Here is a 19,335-nt window from a genome sequence, read left to right as displayed (position 1 = left end):
ACAAAATTTCAGGTTCTTTCAAAATATTTTTTTCAGTGATACAGAACTAAAGAAGAAAATTTTTAAGTAAATAGAATTGTAATAAACTTTTATCAGAACATGACCATTTCTCGTCTATCTCATCTTTTATATGCGGTAAAAGTACGTTACAACGACAATTCAAATTAGCAGATGAAATTTTCGTTACAGAGAGCTAGTCGTTATAAGCAAACGCATATATTTAATGTTAGAAAATAGCAATAAAAAAATTTAAAAATGCAATCGAGATATTTACCTCCTTTATTTTGAACAACTTCGATCTAAACTCATATCTAGAGTAGACTGTTTTTGCCTACAGATTGTAGACTGAATACGTAGATCTGTACTTTATGAAAAAAAGAAATGTCTACAACAAGTTTTCAAATCTTAAAAAAGTTTTTACGACGCAAAAATGAAATGCAATAATTTTTAACATCATTGATAAAGTAAATGAAGTAGTAAGTTGTCAAGATGGAAAATAGTGGTCGGTAAAAGGATTCTTTTTTATTTTTTATAACCGTCGATGAATAGCCGGCCCAATTTTGGGTTTGCGACTACAAATGTACAACTCCGTAGCCTTGTAATTTTGAACCAATCCAGAAGACAAGGAAACTCCGGGATCAGTACCCCCAGAGGTATGATTTGTTATGGGAACATGAAGGACTTTGAGACTCGACAGATTTAACGTGCAACAGTCACCATTTACTACACAGGGAGTCTTCGGCAAGCGGGTTTCGAACCCACGATCTCTTGGACATGGAGCATTCATTTGAAGTGGGCGTCATAATTTCTAAGAATAGCGAGGTTTCTTTTTTTGTTAGGAAGAAGATAACTTAGGCGGTGGGCGCCCTTACATTGCCTTATAAAACACAGGTTAAAATTGTAAGAAGGAAACCATGTTTGTTTTTCTGCATTGATACCAGAAAAAAATTAAAATTTCTTCCATTTATGTCTTCTTCGTTTAATATTGCACTTAAGTAGAAAAATGATTTTCTCTAAAAACTTTTTTGTCAAATATAGAAGGCTAGTAGTTTTTAACTCGTATAAGCATTCAATTTTTGTAGCTTTAATAAAACTATTTTGACGGTGGTATGGATTTTGTCGTAATAGAGGACTTCTCGTAATATGCCGCACTCGTTATAACGAACTTAAACTATATGTGTAGTGGTAACAAAATTTTTTGGAAAAAATTCTTAATTCTATGGAAAAAGATTATTTTTTGCCGCTTTATTAGTAATCAGTCCCACTGAGAATCGGAGAGGCGAAAAAAGCGAGTCATTTGAAAAGAGTTACATAAGATGTTTCTGGTTTTAGCGAGCGAATGCGTGAAGGAGACGAGTGTGTTTAAGAATCTGTCTAGACTTTAGAAGAAAGGTTTAAGAAAAGTTAAATGTTTAACACTGTTTTTCGAAGCTCCGTCGCCAAAGAAAACAAATAAGCCATACTTTAAGGGTCTTACACTTGATGGATTTAGATGATTTTGAACTATATATATAATCTTGCAGTGAAGAATTATCTGGGCTTTAGAACGGAAGAATAATTTAAATATTTTAAAAGTTATTAAACATTTTTTAAAATCGTCAATTTGGCTCCATTTTTCCACCTAGATGAAAATTATCGAAATCACTGCTTATTCTCAGTTTTTGTAAATTTTTATGAGCCCAGGTAATGCAACCATTGGAGTAAGTTTTTAAATATTAAAAAATTAGACCACAAACACTTTTCATTTTCACAAAACTATGGCTTTTTTCCATATTGATGTTTCGCGCCATTTTCAAAATAAGAGTAGACAACGCTGGCTTTGGATAGGCTAAACTTAACAGTCATGAGAGTAACAGTTGCAATGCCACAGAAGTTAGCATATTATTCGCAAAAAAGCATCATTTCATATTACGACGGAGCTTTCGAATAGCCTTAAAAATAAGGTTCTGTTTCTGTGTTTTTCACCGGAACAAACACTTAAATTTAAAAATAATAATAAATAAATTAATAAAAAAAAGTAAGAGATAATGAAGCACAATTTGAGATATAAAGCGTGCTGTATTTTAGTTTCTCTTTTATTTTTCTTATTATTATTTCGTATTTATTTATTTTTTAAACAAAGTTTTACGAATAAAGTCCCACTATAAGCAGTTTTTGAAAGATAATTTAATATTACACAGATCTCAGTTTTTAGATTTATGATAAATATCTTTGCTTTTGTGCGATCTACGTCATAGGAATTTTGTAGCAACACCCAAATTGATTTTCATTAGTTTAAGCTAAAATAAAATTACATTTTAAAATCTCTAAAAACTAAATAATGTGAAGAAAAAAATATAACTAGTGTGTTCATTGTAATTAAATGATTTTCTGAAAACCACAAATCATATATTTTTATTGCTTTAAAGTTTTAAGAAAAATTCCATAGAACTTGCAGCATGTTTTAAACTCGAACTTTATATTCCGATTTGTTTTCAAAAAAATTTTTTAGGAGAGATTTTAAAGAATAGTTATGTTTAACTTTCTTATAATTATTGACTAATAAATTTCCTTTCTGCCGAAATATCACTTTTTATTACTAATTAATTTTATATGTAGCGTACAATTTTTTGATTTATTTCAGTAGAATGTTTTCTGAACTATTTTATTTCATTACCAAATAAATAAATTATAGTGCATCTTTCTTTTTTAAATTTCTCAAGAAATACTTAGAGGTTTATTTTGTAACTTTAGAGCTCATGCGTTTCTTCATAGGTCACTTTCAGAATTTTCAGGAAGACAATAAATTACAAAAGAAAACAAGCATTTTTGAACACCCTACGGATGAAAATCAAGAAATAAGCTTGTAACTTATACCGATTACTTTGGTTGTAAATTGCAGTATCAGCATAAAATGTCATAAAGTATTTATGGAGATATTGACATTTTTTTGAAAAAGCTAATTTTTTTGTCTTACGTTTTTTTGCTTTAACTTTAAAAACATTCAATACAACGAAGCAGAATTTTTTGAGCAATTAAAAAATAACTACAAAATTATTGTTTCAAAGTTTGAAAGAAAAAAGTGTGCAAAATATGACTAATTAAAGTAGTTAAGTAGCACTGCGCATGAAAATTCTTAATTTCGTTGCGAATCGTATTTGGCAATTAATGAAAAAAGTCTTTTTTGAATATTTAAAAAATTAAAGAATTTCAAGCAATTTTCTAAGTAGTTTTTGTACTTCTTTAAAAAAAGTTCATAATGATAAGGGGGGGGGGGTTTCTCACAAATTTCATTCTGTACAGTTAAACAAGATTTACTAAAAATGACACCAGCATTGTGGGGGATCATTCACCATATAAAAAAAAAACGTTTTCTTTCCTCATACCATCACAGTTTAGTGTCCTGACGATTATTGTATGGTATTATAATTTGTTATAAAATTTTGTCTAATGGTACAAGATGAAATTTGTGGAAAACCCTTGATCATTTTTAGCTTTTTTTAAAGAAGTACAAAAACTACTTAGAAAATTGCTTGAAACTCTTTAAATTTTTAAGATGTTCAAAACAGACTAGTTGCCAAATACACAAAAAAGGGTAACTGTATTTATATTAAACGTTCTGTGATTCAGTACAAAATTAAGAAAAAAAAATTTATTTTTTATTTTTCTACCCACGAGCAGTATAAAAGAATTACTTTAAATAGTCATATCTTGCGCAGTTTATAATGAATTTATTTCAAATTTTAAAACAATAATTTTGCAATTAACTTTTAATTGCTCCAAAAATTTTGCTTAATTTTAATAAATATTTTTAAAATTATAGCAGAAAAATGTAAGGCAAAAAAAATAGTTTTTTTTATAAAAATGTCCATTGCTTCATAAATATTTAAGTAAGGTTTATGATGTTTTATACAGTTATTTGAAATAATAACCAAAGTAATCAGTATAAGTTACAAGCTTATTGCTTGATTTTCTGGCATAAGGTGTTCAAAAATACTTGTTTCCTTTGGTAATTTATTGTCGGTCCCTGAAACCTTTGAAAGTTTTAAACTTTTTTCCTTAGCATGAACTAATTACCTATAAAGTTTCAAAATAATGTCTAAGTATTTCTAGAGAAATTTTAAAAACTAAAAGTATCTCTTTCATTATTGTAAGGAAATAAAAGAACAACCCTTAATAACTTTTGATCTAATGATCGGATATTTTCGTTCTAGGACTCAATCTTAATGATTCAAAGGGGTGATCTAAATGCTAATTAATTAGTGCAGACGATAAGTTAAGAAATCAGACACAAAAACGTACTATCTCTGAATAAACATACTAATTTTTCAACGGATTTGAACAGGAGAGCGGTTTAAAGTTTGAACCCCTTAAAGTCATTTTAATTTTTTGCGTAACTCGTTATATCTCAAGAACTTTTAAAGTGAATTGAAAAACTTGGCACACAGCTATAAATTTCGATGCAAAGTACAATTTTTAGTAAATATTTATTGTTTCTTATTATTTTATTTAATAATAGTCGAAAAAAAATTTGAAATTTAAGGTATACAATTTTTTACAACATTTAAAAGGAAGTAATTTTGTCATTTAAAATTACATTCTTTAAAATGATGTGAAAAATTTTATAACTTACAATTCAAAATTTCCTCGACTTTTAAATAAAATATTTAATATCTACTGACTTGCAGGGAATTAACTTCGGATAAACGAATTTTACGGTTGCGAACAAAATTTTTTCTTCGCTTAAAAACCAAGACACGCAAAAAATAAAATTAACATTAAGGGGTGTAAACTTTGGACCGTTCTCCTGGCCAAAGTATGGGGAGCATATTTTCCAGATTGTGGCTACCCCCTAGATTTCATTAGTCAGAAATCCGAATTCGTAAAAAAAAGGCATATATATTCAGAGAAAGTACGTTTTTATGCCTGATTTCGTAGCTAAAAATATCGTCTGTATTAATTAATTCGCATATTTAAGGTCACCCCTTCAAACCTTTAAGATTGAGTTCTAGAACGTGAAAAGCCGATCATTAGATCAAAAGTTATTCTGGGTGGTTCGCTTTTTATTTTGCGCACTGTACATATAGCAATTACATAGTATATAATTAAAACAAACTATTATCTTGCGTATTAAAAAAATGGTGCAGATTGTCTATCTATAAATGAAAAAACATAATTTTATAAATCTGAAAAGCGTTTATGTTGCAATTTTTTTAATGTTTGAAAAGTTACAATTTAGTGGGAAAAAGCTTGCCGAATTAGCAATTTTTAAGCATTTTTATTTTCCTATTAGTCTGTTTTTAAATCTAGACAATTCACTTCATCTTTATTTATAATGTTGGCAAGAGTTCTTCCATTTAGTGAATTTTATCAGTGTGAAACAGGTTAATTTGTACAGTGACTATGAGCAAGTCATTTAAGTATCTTAATAACTTAGATCACGAGACCCATAGGAATAACTGGTAAGTTTTTTTCTTCATATTATTTCTATTTTGTGCTCCATATGAAAACCATTTGAAGGATATGAGTGTAAAATATTTATATCTTAAATTTTACTTAATTTTTTTTTTTTTTATGTTAATGTTATTTTGTAATCCATACGAAAAACGACTAGCATGTAAAACTGGCTTAAGAAGAGAGAAGATGTTGCTAACATTTATACTGATGATAACTTTCAAATAGATGAAGGAGCCTTCAACTTGCAAGCGCGAAACTTAGTGATCGTCAAATTTTTTACTTAAATGGCTTTCGATATCTCTTGACTTTCGATGGTGACTTAAAAGTTACGAGAACTAAAGGCTGGATTCGCCTACTTTTTCAGAAGTTGTTCACTTCTCCTGAAAAAGTGGGTGAATCCAACATTTCTCTAACTGTTGTTTTCATGATTCCCTTTCCAAGAATATACTGAGGGGAATTTCTTGCGTGATTGTGAAGATTTTTTATTTTTTTAAACAGAGCGAGTAATATTGCATACAAGCATATATATATTTTTTACTTGCTTATGCTTATAATCTAAAATTTCATAACGAGAATCAAGCATTTTAACAAGTGTATAAATAAATTTCATAAAAATAAGAAATAATTTTTTTCAACTGTTTTCAAGTGCAGTTTTGCTAATTTAACACCCCCTGCAAAGTGTAATATTTCACAGAAATTGAAACTTCAGAGGTTGTTTCTAATAGTAGACGATACCTTGTAGGCAAAGTTAACCTGGATGTTGAGTAACTTTGCCCTCCAGTTTTTTTTTTTTTAATTTTTTTACTGAAACAGAAAACAATAAAAATATATTTAAACGTCATACATCGGTTTTATAAATTTAGGACCAAGTCTAGAAATTTTTTTTCAACTGATATGAAACTACATAAAATTTTTCCTAGAAATTTAAAATTAAGCAAAGTAAGCAGAGTTGATTGTATAATTTAAAATTAAAGTTCAGTTGAGTTAAAATCACTCAAACAATTGCCTTTTCATTCCTCTTGTTATTTTAAAATTATTTTCTTCTTTTCAACTGAAAGAAAAGTAACGTTTTCCCCAGAAGTTTTGAAATTGAGCAAAGCGAGCAGGCTGAAAAAAAATCTAAAAAAAAAAAAAAAAAAAAAATGAAGAAAAGATTGCTAGTAGAAAAAATTTAAGAAGTTGTAAAAATTAAAGATAAAACGAAAAAGTAAAGATTTTTCTATCTTCATTTATGAAAAATAAGGAATTATTTTCCTTTTTTCTTAAATCTACTTTTGTCTGTATCTGTGGTGGTATGGCAAGAATTTCATTTGAAGCTCTAAACAGGCACAAATCGGAACTACAGAAATTACAAATATAATATATATACACACACATAGGGGGATGGACAAAATAATTGAAACACTTCTATACTAATAAATTTTTTCATATTTTTCCAGAAATATTAAGAGAATCATTTTATAACTTCAGAAGTGAAAAATTAAAAAAAAAATTTTCTTAATTTTGTAGTGAATCATCTTCGACAATTAATGAAAAAAGTCCGATTTGAATATCCTAAAAATTTAAAAAGTTTCAAGCAATTTTCTAAGTAGTTTTTCTACTTTTTGAAAGAAAGCGCTCTAATTGATATGGAGTTTTCCGCAAGTTAAATTTTCTATCATAAGAAAAAATTTTATAACAAATAATGATTTACATAAACTGTCCGTACACGCAAATATGTGGTATAAGGAAAGAAAACATATGAAAGAAAAAATATTTTCATGGTTGAAGGATCCCCCCACAATGCTAGTAGCATTTTTAATCAATCTTGTTTCGTGGTACAAAATATAATTTGTGAAAAACCCATTATCGTTTTCAGCTTTCCTTTGAAAAGTACAAAAACTACTTAGAGAATTGCTTGAAACTTTTTAAATTTGTAAAATATTCATATGATGCTTTTTTCATTAGTTGCTAAATATGATTCACTACAAAAAATCTTTTTTCGCGCATGCGCAGTATAAAAGAGCTATTTTAAATACTTATATCTTGTGCAGTTTTTAATAACTTTTTTCCAAAGTTTAAAACAATAATTTTGTAAACAACTTGAAATTGCGCCCAAAATATTTTTAAATTCTATTGCATATCTTTAATGTTTCAGCAAAAAAAAAAAAAAAGGTATGACAAAAAATATAATGCAATAATAACCAAAGTAATCAATATTAGTGACAAGTTTATTGATTGATTTTTCAGCAAGGGTGTTTAAAAATACTTATTTTCCTTCGTAATTTACAGTTAGTCCCTCTAACCTCTGAAAGCTCTAAACCTTATTGCTAGGTATGAAAAAACGCATGAACTACACAATTCTAAAATTACAAAATAGTCCTCTAAGTATTACTTGAAAAACAAAAAAAAACAAAAATGTCAAAAACTAAAAGTGTCTCTTCCATTACTGTAGGGTAGTGTACACATGTGTATATATTACACAGGGCCCGCGCTAAGGATTTCAAACTATTAGCCAGTAAATTAGACAAATATCAAAAGTATTCGCCAATTTTCGAAAGTCTTTACCAAATGCAAATCTTAACAATTTTACGGTAGTTTGTTTCAGGCTTACATTATTTAGACCCAATTCTAATTAGTTATGCAGTGCATCTACCGAAAATTACTGTAATTGAATAAAAAATACTGATTTTCTAAATTTTGAGGATCGAGTTAAATATATATTTTTTTTCCAGTAGAGAAAATTATTCGCCAAAATTACAATTTATCACCTTTGGAGAAGTGACGAATTCTTAGTGTGGGTGTGTGTATATACATATATATAGTTAGATAGATATAATAAGTGTCTATCTGAGATTATAATTTTTACTTTTATACTTAGAATGGTTTCATGATTTTGAGTGGTACGGCACTGTAGTAAAGTGATTAAAAAACTGAAAACTTGTAACAGCATAGTTTCTATAAGCACCATTGATTTTTGCTTATCTTTTTACCAATTTACCTCTCAAACTTTTATTTGCATCAATTTCTAAATTAGTTCAATTTGCCTCTGCACAAATTGAATTTTGTATTGATAAATTTCTAACGCTTTTAAATTTCTGTCTTTACAACAATTACATTAAAAAATGACTGTTTTTTACTCGTGCAAATTAACAGTATTTCCATGGGAGCTAATTTTAGTTCAACCTATTTATGGTCAATCTATTTTTAATTTACTATTAAAAACAACTATAAAATGAGATAAATCACAACTTTTTATGTTGCAGATATATTGATATATTCTGGATTAGCTTTTATGAATTTTAAAATTTACATCGCTCTCTTTATCTTAATTGTTTAAATTTTGTTTGTATATGATAAACACCAAGACTTTAAATTCAAAGTACTCAGTCTACAAAACTATTTTAGTTGTGTCAGGGTGCTTAGAGGAATTATTATTTCTCAAATTATCAGATTTAAAAGAATTTGTAACTATAATATCAACTTCATGCTAGAAATGGATAATTTCAAAGCCAAAATTTTTCACAATAACTTTCCAACTAATTTTATTTATCATCTTGTGGCCCAATTAAAAATTTAGTTTAAAATCAACTTTTGGGATTTAAACTGTCCACAAATGCCTAAACTGTAACCGTCACTTATAATCATTTATAACACACCATCTTCAATCCATTAGTTTGGAGGGATGGCTGTTGATGTGGCGATATATTGAATATGGACTTAGTTTGGTTAAGCACTGATTACGAATTAAATAATTTTTCCGATTTTCTTTTTTCATTATCTTTCAGTTCTCATGTTTTCAATGCTTGTGTAGGGTCCAGCCAATAGCAACATGGCTTACAGCTTTTGCTGTTTGCCACATTGCTATAATGAAACCCTACACTTTTTTCGTTCAGAGGTATGTATTTTTGTTGTTGGCTACTGCTTAGGAGTTAAAATTTATTATATTTTTTTTTCTCTCTCTATATATATAAGTAAATAACACATTATTTAATCTAATGAATTTAAATACATTTATTTTAACCTAATGATTCATGTCACTACTCCGTTCCCTTTGTCACAGTATCAGAAACCTCTTCGCTCCCCTCTAAGCCTTATATCCCTTTTAACTGCTTTAAAAGAAGTAATAATCTGAAAAATGTAAGTAGCATTGTTAAGAGATAGATGGAGCAAAGTCTATTAAAGTGTGGTTAAAATGAATTCATTAACAACATTTGTTCATGAATTCAAAAATAGTCTAAGATAATTATTTTATAAATGTTGCTTTTATAATCTCAGTTAAAATGCTATTGAAAAGGCCAGTAATTAGAAAAAAGCAAAAGAAACATTGGAAAGTAAAAAAAAAAAAAAACCTTAGGGATTTATTTAACATGTAGATACCAAAAAAGATGTTTTGATGTTTTGTGTCGTTTTGCTGATTAGCATTGAAAATGCTGTTTAAAAATGGACAAAATCTAACAGTTATGAGTAACCAATAAAGAATTAGCCTTAGACTGCCTGTCAGCAGTGCATTTTTCAAACATTGATATTCAGCTTAATTTCTATTAAAAATAAAGCTTTAAAATAAACTGTTTTATTATTATTAAGATGATATGCTTAATAAAATTGTGCATTGACTAAGCGTTTTAAAAATTATACAAAATTTTAACAGCATGTTATATTTGTGTGTTTGCTACTTTTTGAATTTTTTTCTTTGATTTTACTCATGACTAACCATTAAAAAATATTCCAACTGGTAAATAAACAAATAAATATGCAGCTTTATACAAGTACATCTATTCATTTATGTAATTTTATGAAAAAAATATTTTTGAAAAAACTGGAAAAAGTTTCATGTACTTACTGACTTTTGAATCAACATTTTGTCAACAAAAGTTACTGGGGGTCCCCCCCAGTAACTTTTTAATAATCAAAAGAAATTAAGAAATAAGTTTTTCTTTTGGCAACAAACAAAAAATAATTTTATTTATTTATCCCTATCAATCTTATCTGATAAATATTCCTTAATCAAAGAAATATAATTCAAACCATATTATAATAAACAATTATTGTATTTAATTAGTGTATAATGAATGTGTTACTTTCTGTTTACTTTGTTTGACCTAGAAAAATCATGTACAAGATACAGGACTTTCCATAGTATTTGCATATTTTGTTTTTATAGTATATTTTGTTTTTAATACTTGTTATGTCTTAAATATATAAACTTTTGAAAAAATTTAGATTAATTTTAATTAATATAACTTAAGTCATATAACAGATACAACATTTACACACAAATAATGGTGTTTTACATGTGTCTTAATAATAAAGTGTCTTAATCATAAAAATTTTCATTAATAACAATTATATAATTAAGAAAACATAATAGTATATTTAGAAAACAATAAATTTATTTGATAATTTAATTTGCATATTTAAATACATCTTAAAATAAATAATACTAATGGTATATAAAAATTTTTAATGAATTTTAAAGACATTAAAATTACTTAATATTAAAAAGTGTTACTTCTTACCATCAGTAATTAAACTGAGCTAAGTGAAGGGTTTGCATAAAATTATTTTGATATTTATAGTTATATTGCAACATTACAGAAAAAAAAAGTTGCTCATTAAAATATTTACAAGCTGAAGAAATGAATACAAAAAATAAGTACTATGTAATGATTTGTGCAAATTTTTGGAATATATGATATCAGAGAAAATTTTCACAAACATAATTTAAAAAGTTTAAATATTTAACAATCACTCTCTTAATATGATACATATGTATATATATATATATAAAACAGCACTTGCAAGGATATAAAATTTGTTTTAAAATAAAACAACTACAGTAAAAAAAAAAAAAAAAAACGAATTCAGAAGTCACAAAATAAAATAATTTGTAACTTTTAGATTTGCAAAATTAGGAGACAATTTTGTCACATTGGCTTCAATTCTGAGCCTTCAGAATTTGTCAAAATACATGCCACTAATACTCTAAATAATCAATCAAACATGCAATGCAGAAAAATTAAACAAGTTTAAACTGTTAATATACATTATTATCTAGTAAATATTAAATCAAAGCTTTAAGTCATGCAAAACTGGCCAAAACTTCATGACAGAAAAATGACAGAAAAATTGGAAAAAGAATTGTAAATAAAAAGCCATGCAATTCAATACATGACATACAAATCCTAAAAACAAAGAACCAGAGTTACATATTTCCAAGCCCACCTATTTTTATGGCCACCTTGAGATGCTAACAAAGATTGTTGATAGCTTGGAGGTTCAATTTTAAGATTCAAGTCGACATCCGACTTTGTCATCCAGCCTGAACAGTCTGTAGTAGAAGACATTCTACTATCAACACAAGATGCATGTTCATATGATGAAAAAGATTCTTGTTTTTCAAGTGAAAGATGTCTAGTTTGAAGTTTGGAATTATCTTGCAAATGTGACAATGAATATTCACTTTTACTAGGCAAAGAATCAGAAACAGTGGCCCACTTGTGATGCAGAGGATGATGCCTGAAGTTACTGCTTGCATAACTATGTCTGATATTTTTCTGCATATATGGTGGAGGATATCTCAAAACCAATTTTTTTGGTAACTCCATAGAATGAACAGTTTTTTTCTGCACTGCTTGAGATACAAGAGTAAAACCATGCCTTGGGTAGTAAACTTCTGTAATGGGCAGATTTGCAGGGCTTTTTGAACGGGGCGGTTCTTCAGATATAGATAAATCAGTTTGTGTTTTTACATCACAAGAGTGAGGCATTTTTCTCCTTTTATTCAAATATGGCTGAGAACTGCAGACTGAAAAATATGAGTAGTTTCTAGGAGAATCTTCAAAATCCTCTTCTAAGAGTACAGACAATTTTCGGGGAAAGGTGCATTCTCTGTACCGAATGAAATTCAAAAGTAAATTTTAAAGTATAAATGAATGTATAGCTAATGCATATAATTGAGGAGATTACTGCAAATAGTGGTTGTAAATTTTAAGGAAAATGTAATGAATAATATTTCAATTCAAAAGTTACATTAAAAAACTTTACAGTTAAAGCACACTGAATTAAATACATTTTTATTTCTATTGTATTAAGCACATATCATTATGATAGCAAACAATGAGTATTGAGATGGTATGATAAAGAATCAGCTTACTTCAATTTATTTTAAGCCTTTTAAATGGTCAATATGAAAGGAATATATAATTTATGATTTTTATACTTCATTTTGTTTAACTCATTTAGTATTACCATTAGGTAAAAATAACTGGTATCACTCAGTTTTAAACTAAAATAGACATCAATAAACAGATAATCATGTAATAAAAGGTAACTGAATATTGTGTAAAAAAGTTATTTATAATATTCCTTAAGCCTTCTGTTAGAACCTGCTTTTTTTAAAAACTTTAGGCTTTCCTGCACTAAAAATCATTCCCCCCTCCATGTTATTCAATGGGAAAAAAATATAACAGGGAAATTTCAGTAAAATTTTGCCAAGGGTTTTAATGCTTGGAGGGTAAATTTTATAAATCATTATAAAAATATATAAACTTTAGGCCAGTCAGTTGATTAGCTGCTTTCTTAAACAGATTCTGTTTTCACTTCCTGAGTATTAAGCTATTTATGAAATTTTTCTCTTAGTAACATTCCCTTAGGTAATGGGAAAGAAAATGTAAGCTATGCAAGAAAGGGACAACGTAAAAAGCTGCTGCATTTGCAGGCTATATACTTCTTCAAGATGGCTTATTTCTTGGTCGAAAAATTTCATCAGAAACAAAAGCAGATTTAGGAAACTAAAAATTTTCGAACGAAAAGCATTTTATTTGCCAATAGTTTAACTAAAGTGTTTAAATAACATTTTCAAAACAAGTGCAAAAATAAATTTATTCTTTGGGAAAATACTTTTTACAGTTGGTTAGTTTGTTGTTTCAAAAATTTCATCAGAAATATATAGTGAGGGATTTCATATTCAGAATCCCAAAATGAAACCATTAACTTAAGTAAAACATAAACATTTTAAACTAATAACTAAATAATATGCTTAAAAAATAATTCTGTTATTAAGAAACAATAGTAATGTAATGATGAATTTCATATTTACACTTCTTTCATGGCATTTTATGATATGGTGTTAGTAGTCGGAAGTAGTAACAAAGAATATACATGGAGAAAAAAAGCTAGCTACTAACGACATAATGTGAAAGTCTCCCAAGATTTGTACAGTCCCTGTGTAAGTAATATTTAGTGAAAAGTAATATTTAGCAGCACAGCATATTCTTGGACTGGGTTTTCACCCACCTTTCCATCCCTCTCCCCAACTACTATTCGAGTTGCGGAGAAAATGGAATGTTTTCGTCTTTTAATTTATGTTTTGTTGCTGCATTTTTGCACTCCTTATAAACAGTAATGTGCTATTTACTAACGTATTTCCATGAGATTTCATTTATATAATTCCTGTTGATTATATCTGGTAGCACATTTTGAGATGGTATGAAAAGTCGTTAATGGTGAGATGCAGCATATTCAACCAACCGGTTCAGGTGACAAAGCTCCTGACTGTCATTTTGCTTCTTATGCACTTGCACTAAATCTTGGTACATATGATGTTCTGTTGCATCTGAGTGTTGCTCTTGCTGTAAGTTGATTTTCCAGTATGCATCCCATACTGAGTTTGGAGAACTGGACTTCTTCCTATATTCTTTAGTAGTAACCTGGAAGTTTTACAATGAATTTTAAACTCTTGTGCCATCTATGCTCAGCTTTATACTCTTTATAACTCAATCCATAAGCATTCCAAAGAGTTTAAGCTCCCCTACTGTAAAAGCTGGCTCTGTTAACAAGCTGATTGGAGTGTTTTGCAAAGCATTGAGGCTGGTGGCAAATAGAGTTAAACCAAATAATTTATTTTCATCTGTCGATTGTCTGTTTAAATAATTTCTAAAGAAATGAAAGACAACTGGGTTGTTTTTCTTAATCTTTCAAGGTTCCATTGATCAATCAATTCAAGAAATTTAATATTATGCCATAAATAAAGTGCAAAATATTGCCATATGCTATTATTATTATTATTATTTTGGTAGTATCATAGCATGCTAGTGAAATTGTCCAAATTCATTTTCAACTAAAATGAAAAAGATTAAGCTAAAATTGAATCGAAATAACGTGTTGTAAACTCTACAAGTAAAATAATATTGAAGGGTGCACATTTTCAAACTATAAGTCGGAAGTAGTAACAAAGAATATACATGGGGAAAAAAAGCTAGTTACTAACGACATAATGTGAAAGTCTCCCAAGATTTGTACAGTCCCTGTGTAAGTAATATTTAGTGAAAAGTAATATTTAGCAGCACAGCATATTCTTGGACTGGGTTTTCACCCACCTTTCTATCCCTCTCCCCAACTACTATTCGAGTTGCAGAGAAAATGGAATGCTTTCGTCTTTTTATTTATGTTTTGTTGCTGTGAAATGAAAAATAATGAAAATGAAAGACAACTGGGTTGTTTTTCTTCATCTTTCGGGGTTCCATTGACTATAATCAAATAACCATGAAAGAATATATCAAGAAAAGTGAAAGAAATCTCACAGATTTGATAAAAAACGTGTTTCTTTTCTACACTAAAAATTTTCAGCACAATAGAAACAAAAGTAATAAAAGTATAAAAAACTAGTTCTTGGATGAATAAAGGGAAATGTGAGCATGAAGAATAAGTGACTGATATTTGGCAGATTTATCTAATGATTTTTTTTAAAAGTTGCTTCTTTTTTGCTTTATTAGACAGGATTTAATTCGTGATTGATTTAATTGTTATTGATTAATTGGTCGATAACACTAAAATGATGAAGCGACAAGAACATATTTTGGAACAAAATATCACTTTCCAGAAACTCTTCAGACATGCTAGTCAACAGCATCCTCTGCTTGTAAGCAGGGTGATTACCAGCTAGTTGTATTATATTTCTGCGAGATGTAACATCCAACAGTGCAAGTCAAAAATTTTCATAAGCCTTCTTTCTTCTACCTCTATATTTTTTGCTTCTACTACTCCTAAAAACTTATTAAACATGAGGAAATTTTGCCACCACATTTTTTCCTTCTGAAAATAAATGATTAAAGCATTGTGGCCTGACATTGGTTCCCAATAAATGTTTCAATTAATATGGAAAAATTTTAAATTCAAATTTTGAAACTATTTCCATAATTAAAAAAATATTTATAGAAATAGATGCTAATAAAATTCAATTGAGCAAAAAGAAATAACTGATAGGCTAATAAATTTTGAAAAGGTAGAGTAAAACAACGATCTGTTTAAGATAAACATGTTAAAATTTAGATTCAATAAAATCACCTTTTCTTTCATGAGGTGAGCTAACTTAAAAAAATTAACCACTAATAAATTCTCAGAAAATAGTTATCTAATAATTATAAAATCATTATTTTAATGATCAAGTATGGATTTTATTTCATAAAAAGCAAAAAATGACATAACAATTGCACCATAATGACAGTCACATAAAAGAATTGTCACCAAATTCAATGTAACAGAATACATGGTTTGAAACTTAACATTATAGATGAGAGGATACTAGCTATATATCATATTCAAAGGGAAAAAAACATAAAATTCATCCCACAAATTTATTTAGACTGCTTTGATGATGCTTGACACAAAATAAAATTTAAGTAAATGAATTTAAATAAAACTTATTGTGTAATTTGAAAGAATTACACTTATCACTCAAACAAAAATACTCCTGATAAGAATTAATACTTCCTAATATTATTATTTTTTTCCAATGTTCCCTTTTATTTGGGTGCATTTATTTTCAGTTGCCTAAAATATATAAATCAAATTTTGCTTAATACATATAAGAAAAAAAGCACAAAAGTAGTCCTACAAAAATACCAGTTTTATAAATAATCCCAAATTTAATCTACATTAGCCTATTAACTGTTGTACATAGGTAATTAAAAATACAATGCTCAGTTAATTAAAATAGTTTTTTTTAGAAAAGCTTCAATTTTTCTGTCTAATTTTGAAACATAGATTTAGTAGTTTGGCAATGATATTTTTGTTTTATTTTTATGCATCCAATTTTTTTAGATTTTAACTGTTCTTCTAAAGCTTTCTTTTTATCATTTTCCGAGCTGCACATTTTTCTCAACTTTTTCTATATTTTATCTCTTACTAATAGGAAATTGCTCAACAATTCATCATAAATCCACATTTGTTAATATCAACAATTTTTATATCATATGATACGTCCATTTATAGCCACTCTTTGTATTAGATTGCCATAGAGAAACTTGAAAAATTTCTATTTAATATTACTAAAATATAACTGATAAACAAGGTATTTATAATAACAAGAATAAAAATCACTTACTTTGTTTCATCTGTCATACTTTTCCCTTCTAAATCATATATCTTAGAGGAGGATGGTATATTATTAGATGAACTTTGATTAAAAAGAAGGAAATGTGAAACCTCATTTCGCTTTTGAACGCAGTCATTTGTTTCACTGGGAATTTGTTTCATGTCTGAGTGAAAATTAAATTCAGCATTCACTAGTTTAGGGTTGCCATCTTTAACAGCAGCGAGGAAACTATTTGTTCGATGACGAGGGAATGAGTGATCTTCAGGCTCTTTATGGATTTCACAAATATCTGAAAGCAAAAATGTCTCAGAAACTGTCCCGCATGGAGTGGATGGTGGTGAAGAAGTTCTTTTAGTAATAGAGTTAATTAAAATGTTCTGTTCAGATTGAGCCTGATCAATAAAGACACCAGAGACAGGTTCAGTTTGTGTTGATTTTGTAACAACAGGAGAGTCAATAGGCAAAGTCGGACAAGAAATAGATGTGTAACCACAATGCATAGGTGTTGACCTATGGCTAGTGTAAGAGCTGCTACTCCTACAAAAGATCAAAAAATTGTTAAACAATAATGAAACAAATTACAATTGAAAAAAACAATTCAATCCATTTTTACTCAAGTATTTAAGTTGAAGAAAAGAATTCTTTGCGTTAAGGTATTTTTCATATTAAAAAGACTTACGCATTTAATACCAGATGTTTCTCATTAAATTTAGAGGAAAAAATGGTTTAAATGGTTTCCTGCGAAAATATTTCTTTTTTTTCCTCCATGATCTAATTTTTACATACAAAACTGCAACCTCACGAGCTCAAGTGCATGAGGAAAAGCAAATAATTTGCCATGCAAGAGGAAAATAAGAAAACGTTACTTTAACGATATTCTCCATAAAGAATGAAGTGACAAAAAATTTTCTTACTTAATAACTTTTCTACGTAAGTTTTTTTCTCTAGAGTATGATAGATTTTTACTAATTAACTACACTACCTAATACCAATCACACCGTTTTTTCCAGGTTTTTGCTGGCCTAAATTTTCTTTATCAAATGGGGCACCTATTTTTTAGTTTTCTAACAAAGTTTTTAATTTTTACACCAGATGGAGACACTTTTATGTTATATTTATTTTTTCTTCTTCTTTTATTTATGTTTTTTCCTTCGATTTTATAAGTTTCTTATGTCAATAGAGTGAGAGTATAACCCATGCAATTTATTTTCTTTTCTACAATTTTTCTTATTTACTTTTTCTTTTTACCAATTGTTGTAATGTTCTTTCTCTATTTTCTGTAGATGCAATTAAGATACTACAGTAGGGAACCGATTATCCGGAACGATCGGGACCATCGCTATTCCGGATAACTGATTTTTCCGGTTTTCTGAATTGCTACAAAAAGCAGTTTTTTTATTGTTAAACCTAACTAAAAAAAAATATTTGGAAATAATCTTAAAAAGAAGAAAAAACGATGAAGTAATACACTAATGACTATTTCCAAAATGATGGTAAGGTAAACATCTTTAAAAAAAGAAAGAAAAATCCTAAAATCTTATGAGGAAAAAAAAATTTTTTTTTTTTAAATGGTGGGAAAATTCATCGAATTTCGTTCCGGTTTTTTGGTTTTCCGCTTTTCTGATTTCTGGATAACTGGTTCTGTACAGTACTATATTAAAACGTATTTGCAATTTTAAATATATTTGAGATTTTATGTCGGTTTCTGTCTCTATTCATCACCATCACATAGTTTAATTCTCTTTTATAAAAATAAGATTGCATTTAAGAACAGGAAAATCTGATCATTAGATCAAGATTTTTATAGGGTATTAAAAATGCTATTTTGTGCACCGTACAGTATGCAAAACAAAATATTAAGCACCTTAATATCCTCTGATCTAACCATCTAATTATTGTGTACTAAGATGCATTTATATACCATTTGAGTAGATTACTTTAAATATGATAACTAATTTGTGTGGATAATATTTTAACTTTCAAAACTAGACAAAAACATGCACCTTCTGAATAAACATACCTTTTTTATGAGAGAATTAAATTCTTGACCACTAACATATAGGAAGTGGTCACATTCTGGAAAAAAGGATCTCTATGTCTCAATCAGGCGAGCAGCTGAATGTTTGAAACCCCTTAACATTAATTTCACCTTTTGTGTATTTTACTACATTTCTGGTATTCTTTATGTGAATTTTAAAAAAAAAATTATACACAATAAAAAAGGTGCTTACACAAGGATAATTCTAGATCAAATATAATTTCTCAGGATTATTAATTATTTTTATTATATAATTCAATGAAAGTTGAAAAAAATTTAAGCTGTAAAGTATAAAATATTTTACATAAATTTAAATTATATAATATTAAATAATAAAATACTAAATTTTAATAGTAAAATCTAAGGTTTAAACAAATTCTGCTAAATAGTATTAAGAGTAATTTAATTTCAAATGTATGACATTTTAAAATTTTCATTTCTCAGGAAGAATTTTAATTTTACTGATGCCATTCAAATTTTGGATTAATGGTGAAAAATTTTGGGC

General features: G+C 28.0%; 1 protein-coding gene across 8 annotated transcripts in view; it reads right to left on the bottom strand.

The window, feature by feature from the left end:
• Positions 1-19,335, bottom strand: part of LOC107453359 (uncharacterized) — a 100,386-nt gene that overhangs the window by 54,224 nt on the left and 26,827 nt on the right. For 7 of the 8 annotated variants that reach the window (XM_043041330.2, XM_043041334.2, XM_043041333.2 and 4 more), the window contains 2 exons: positions 16,802-17,329; positions 11,641-12,306 (listed from right to left, as the gene is read on the bottom strand). In XM_043041330.2, coding sequence (XP_042897264.1) covers positions 11,641-12,306; positions 16,802-17,329 — 1,194 coding nt within the window. The remainder of the gene's footprint in view (positions 1-11,640; positions 12,307-16,801; positions 17,330-19,335) is intronic. The other variant, XM_071188132.1, reaches the window with a different exon arrangement.

Source organism: Parasteatoda tepidariorum, chromosome X2 (assembly GCF_043381705.1).
Source record: "Parasteatoda tepidariorum isolate YZ-2023 chromosome X2, CAS_Ptep_4.0, whole genome shotgun sequence".
NCBI classification, from domain to species: Eukaryota; Metazoa; Arthropoda; class Arachnida; order Araneae; family Theridiidae; genus Parasteatoda; species Parasteatoda tepidariorum.
The sequence above is the reverse complement of the archived record's forward strand: the minus strand, read 5'-3'. Positions and strand labels throughout refer to the sequence as shown.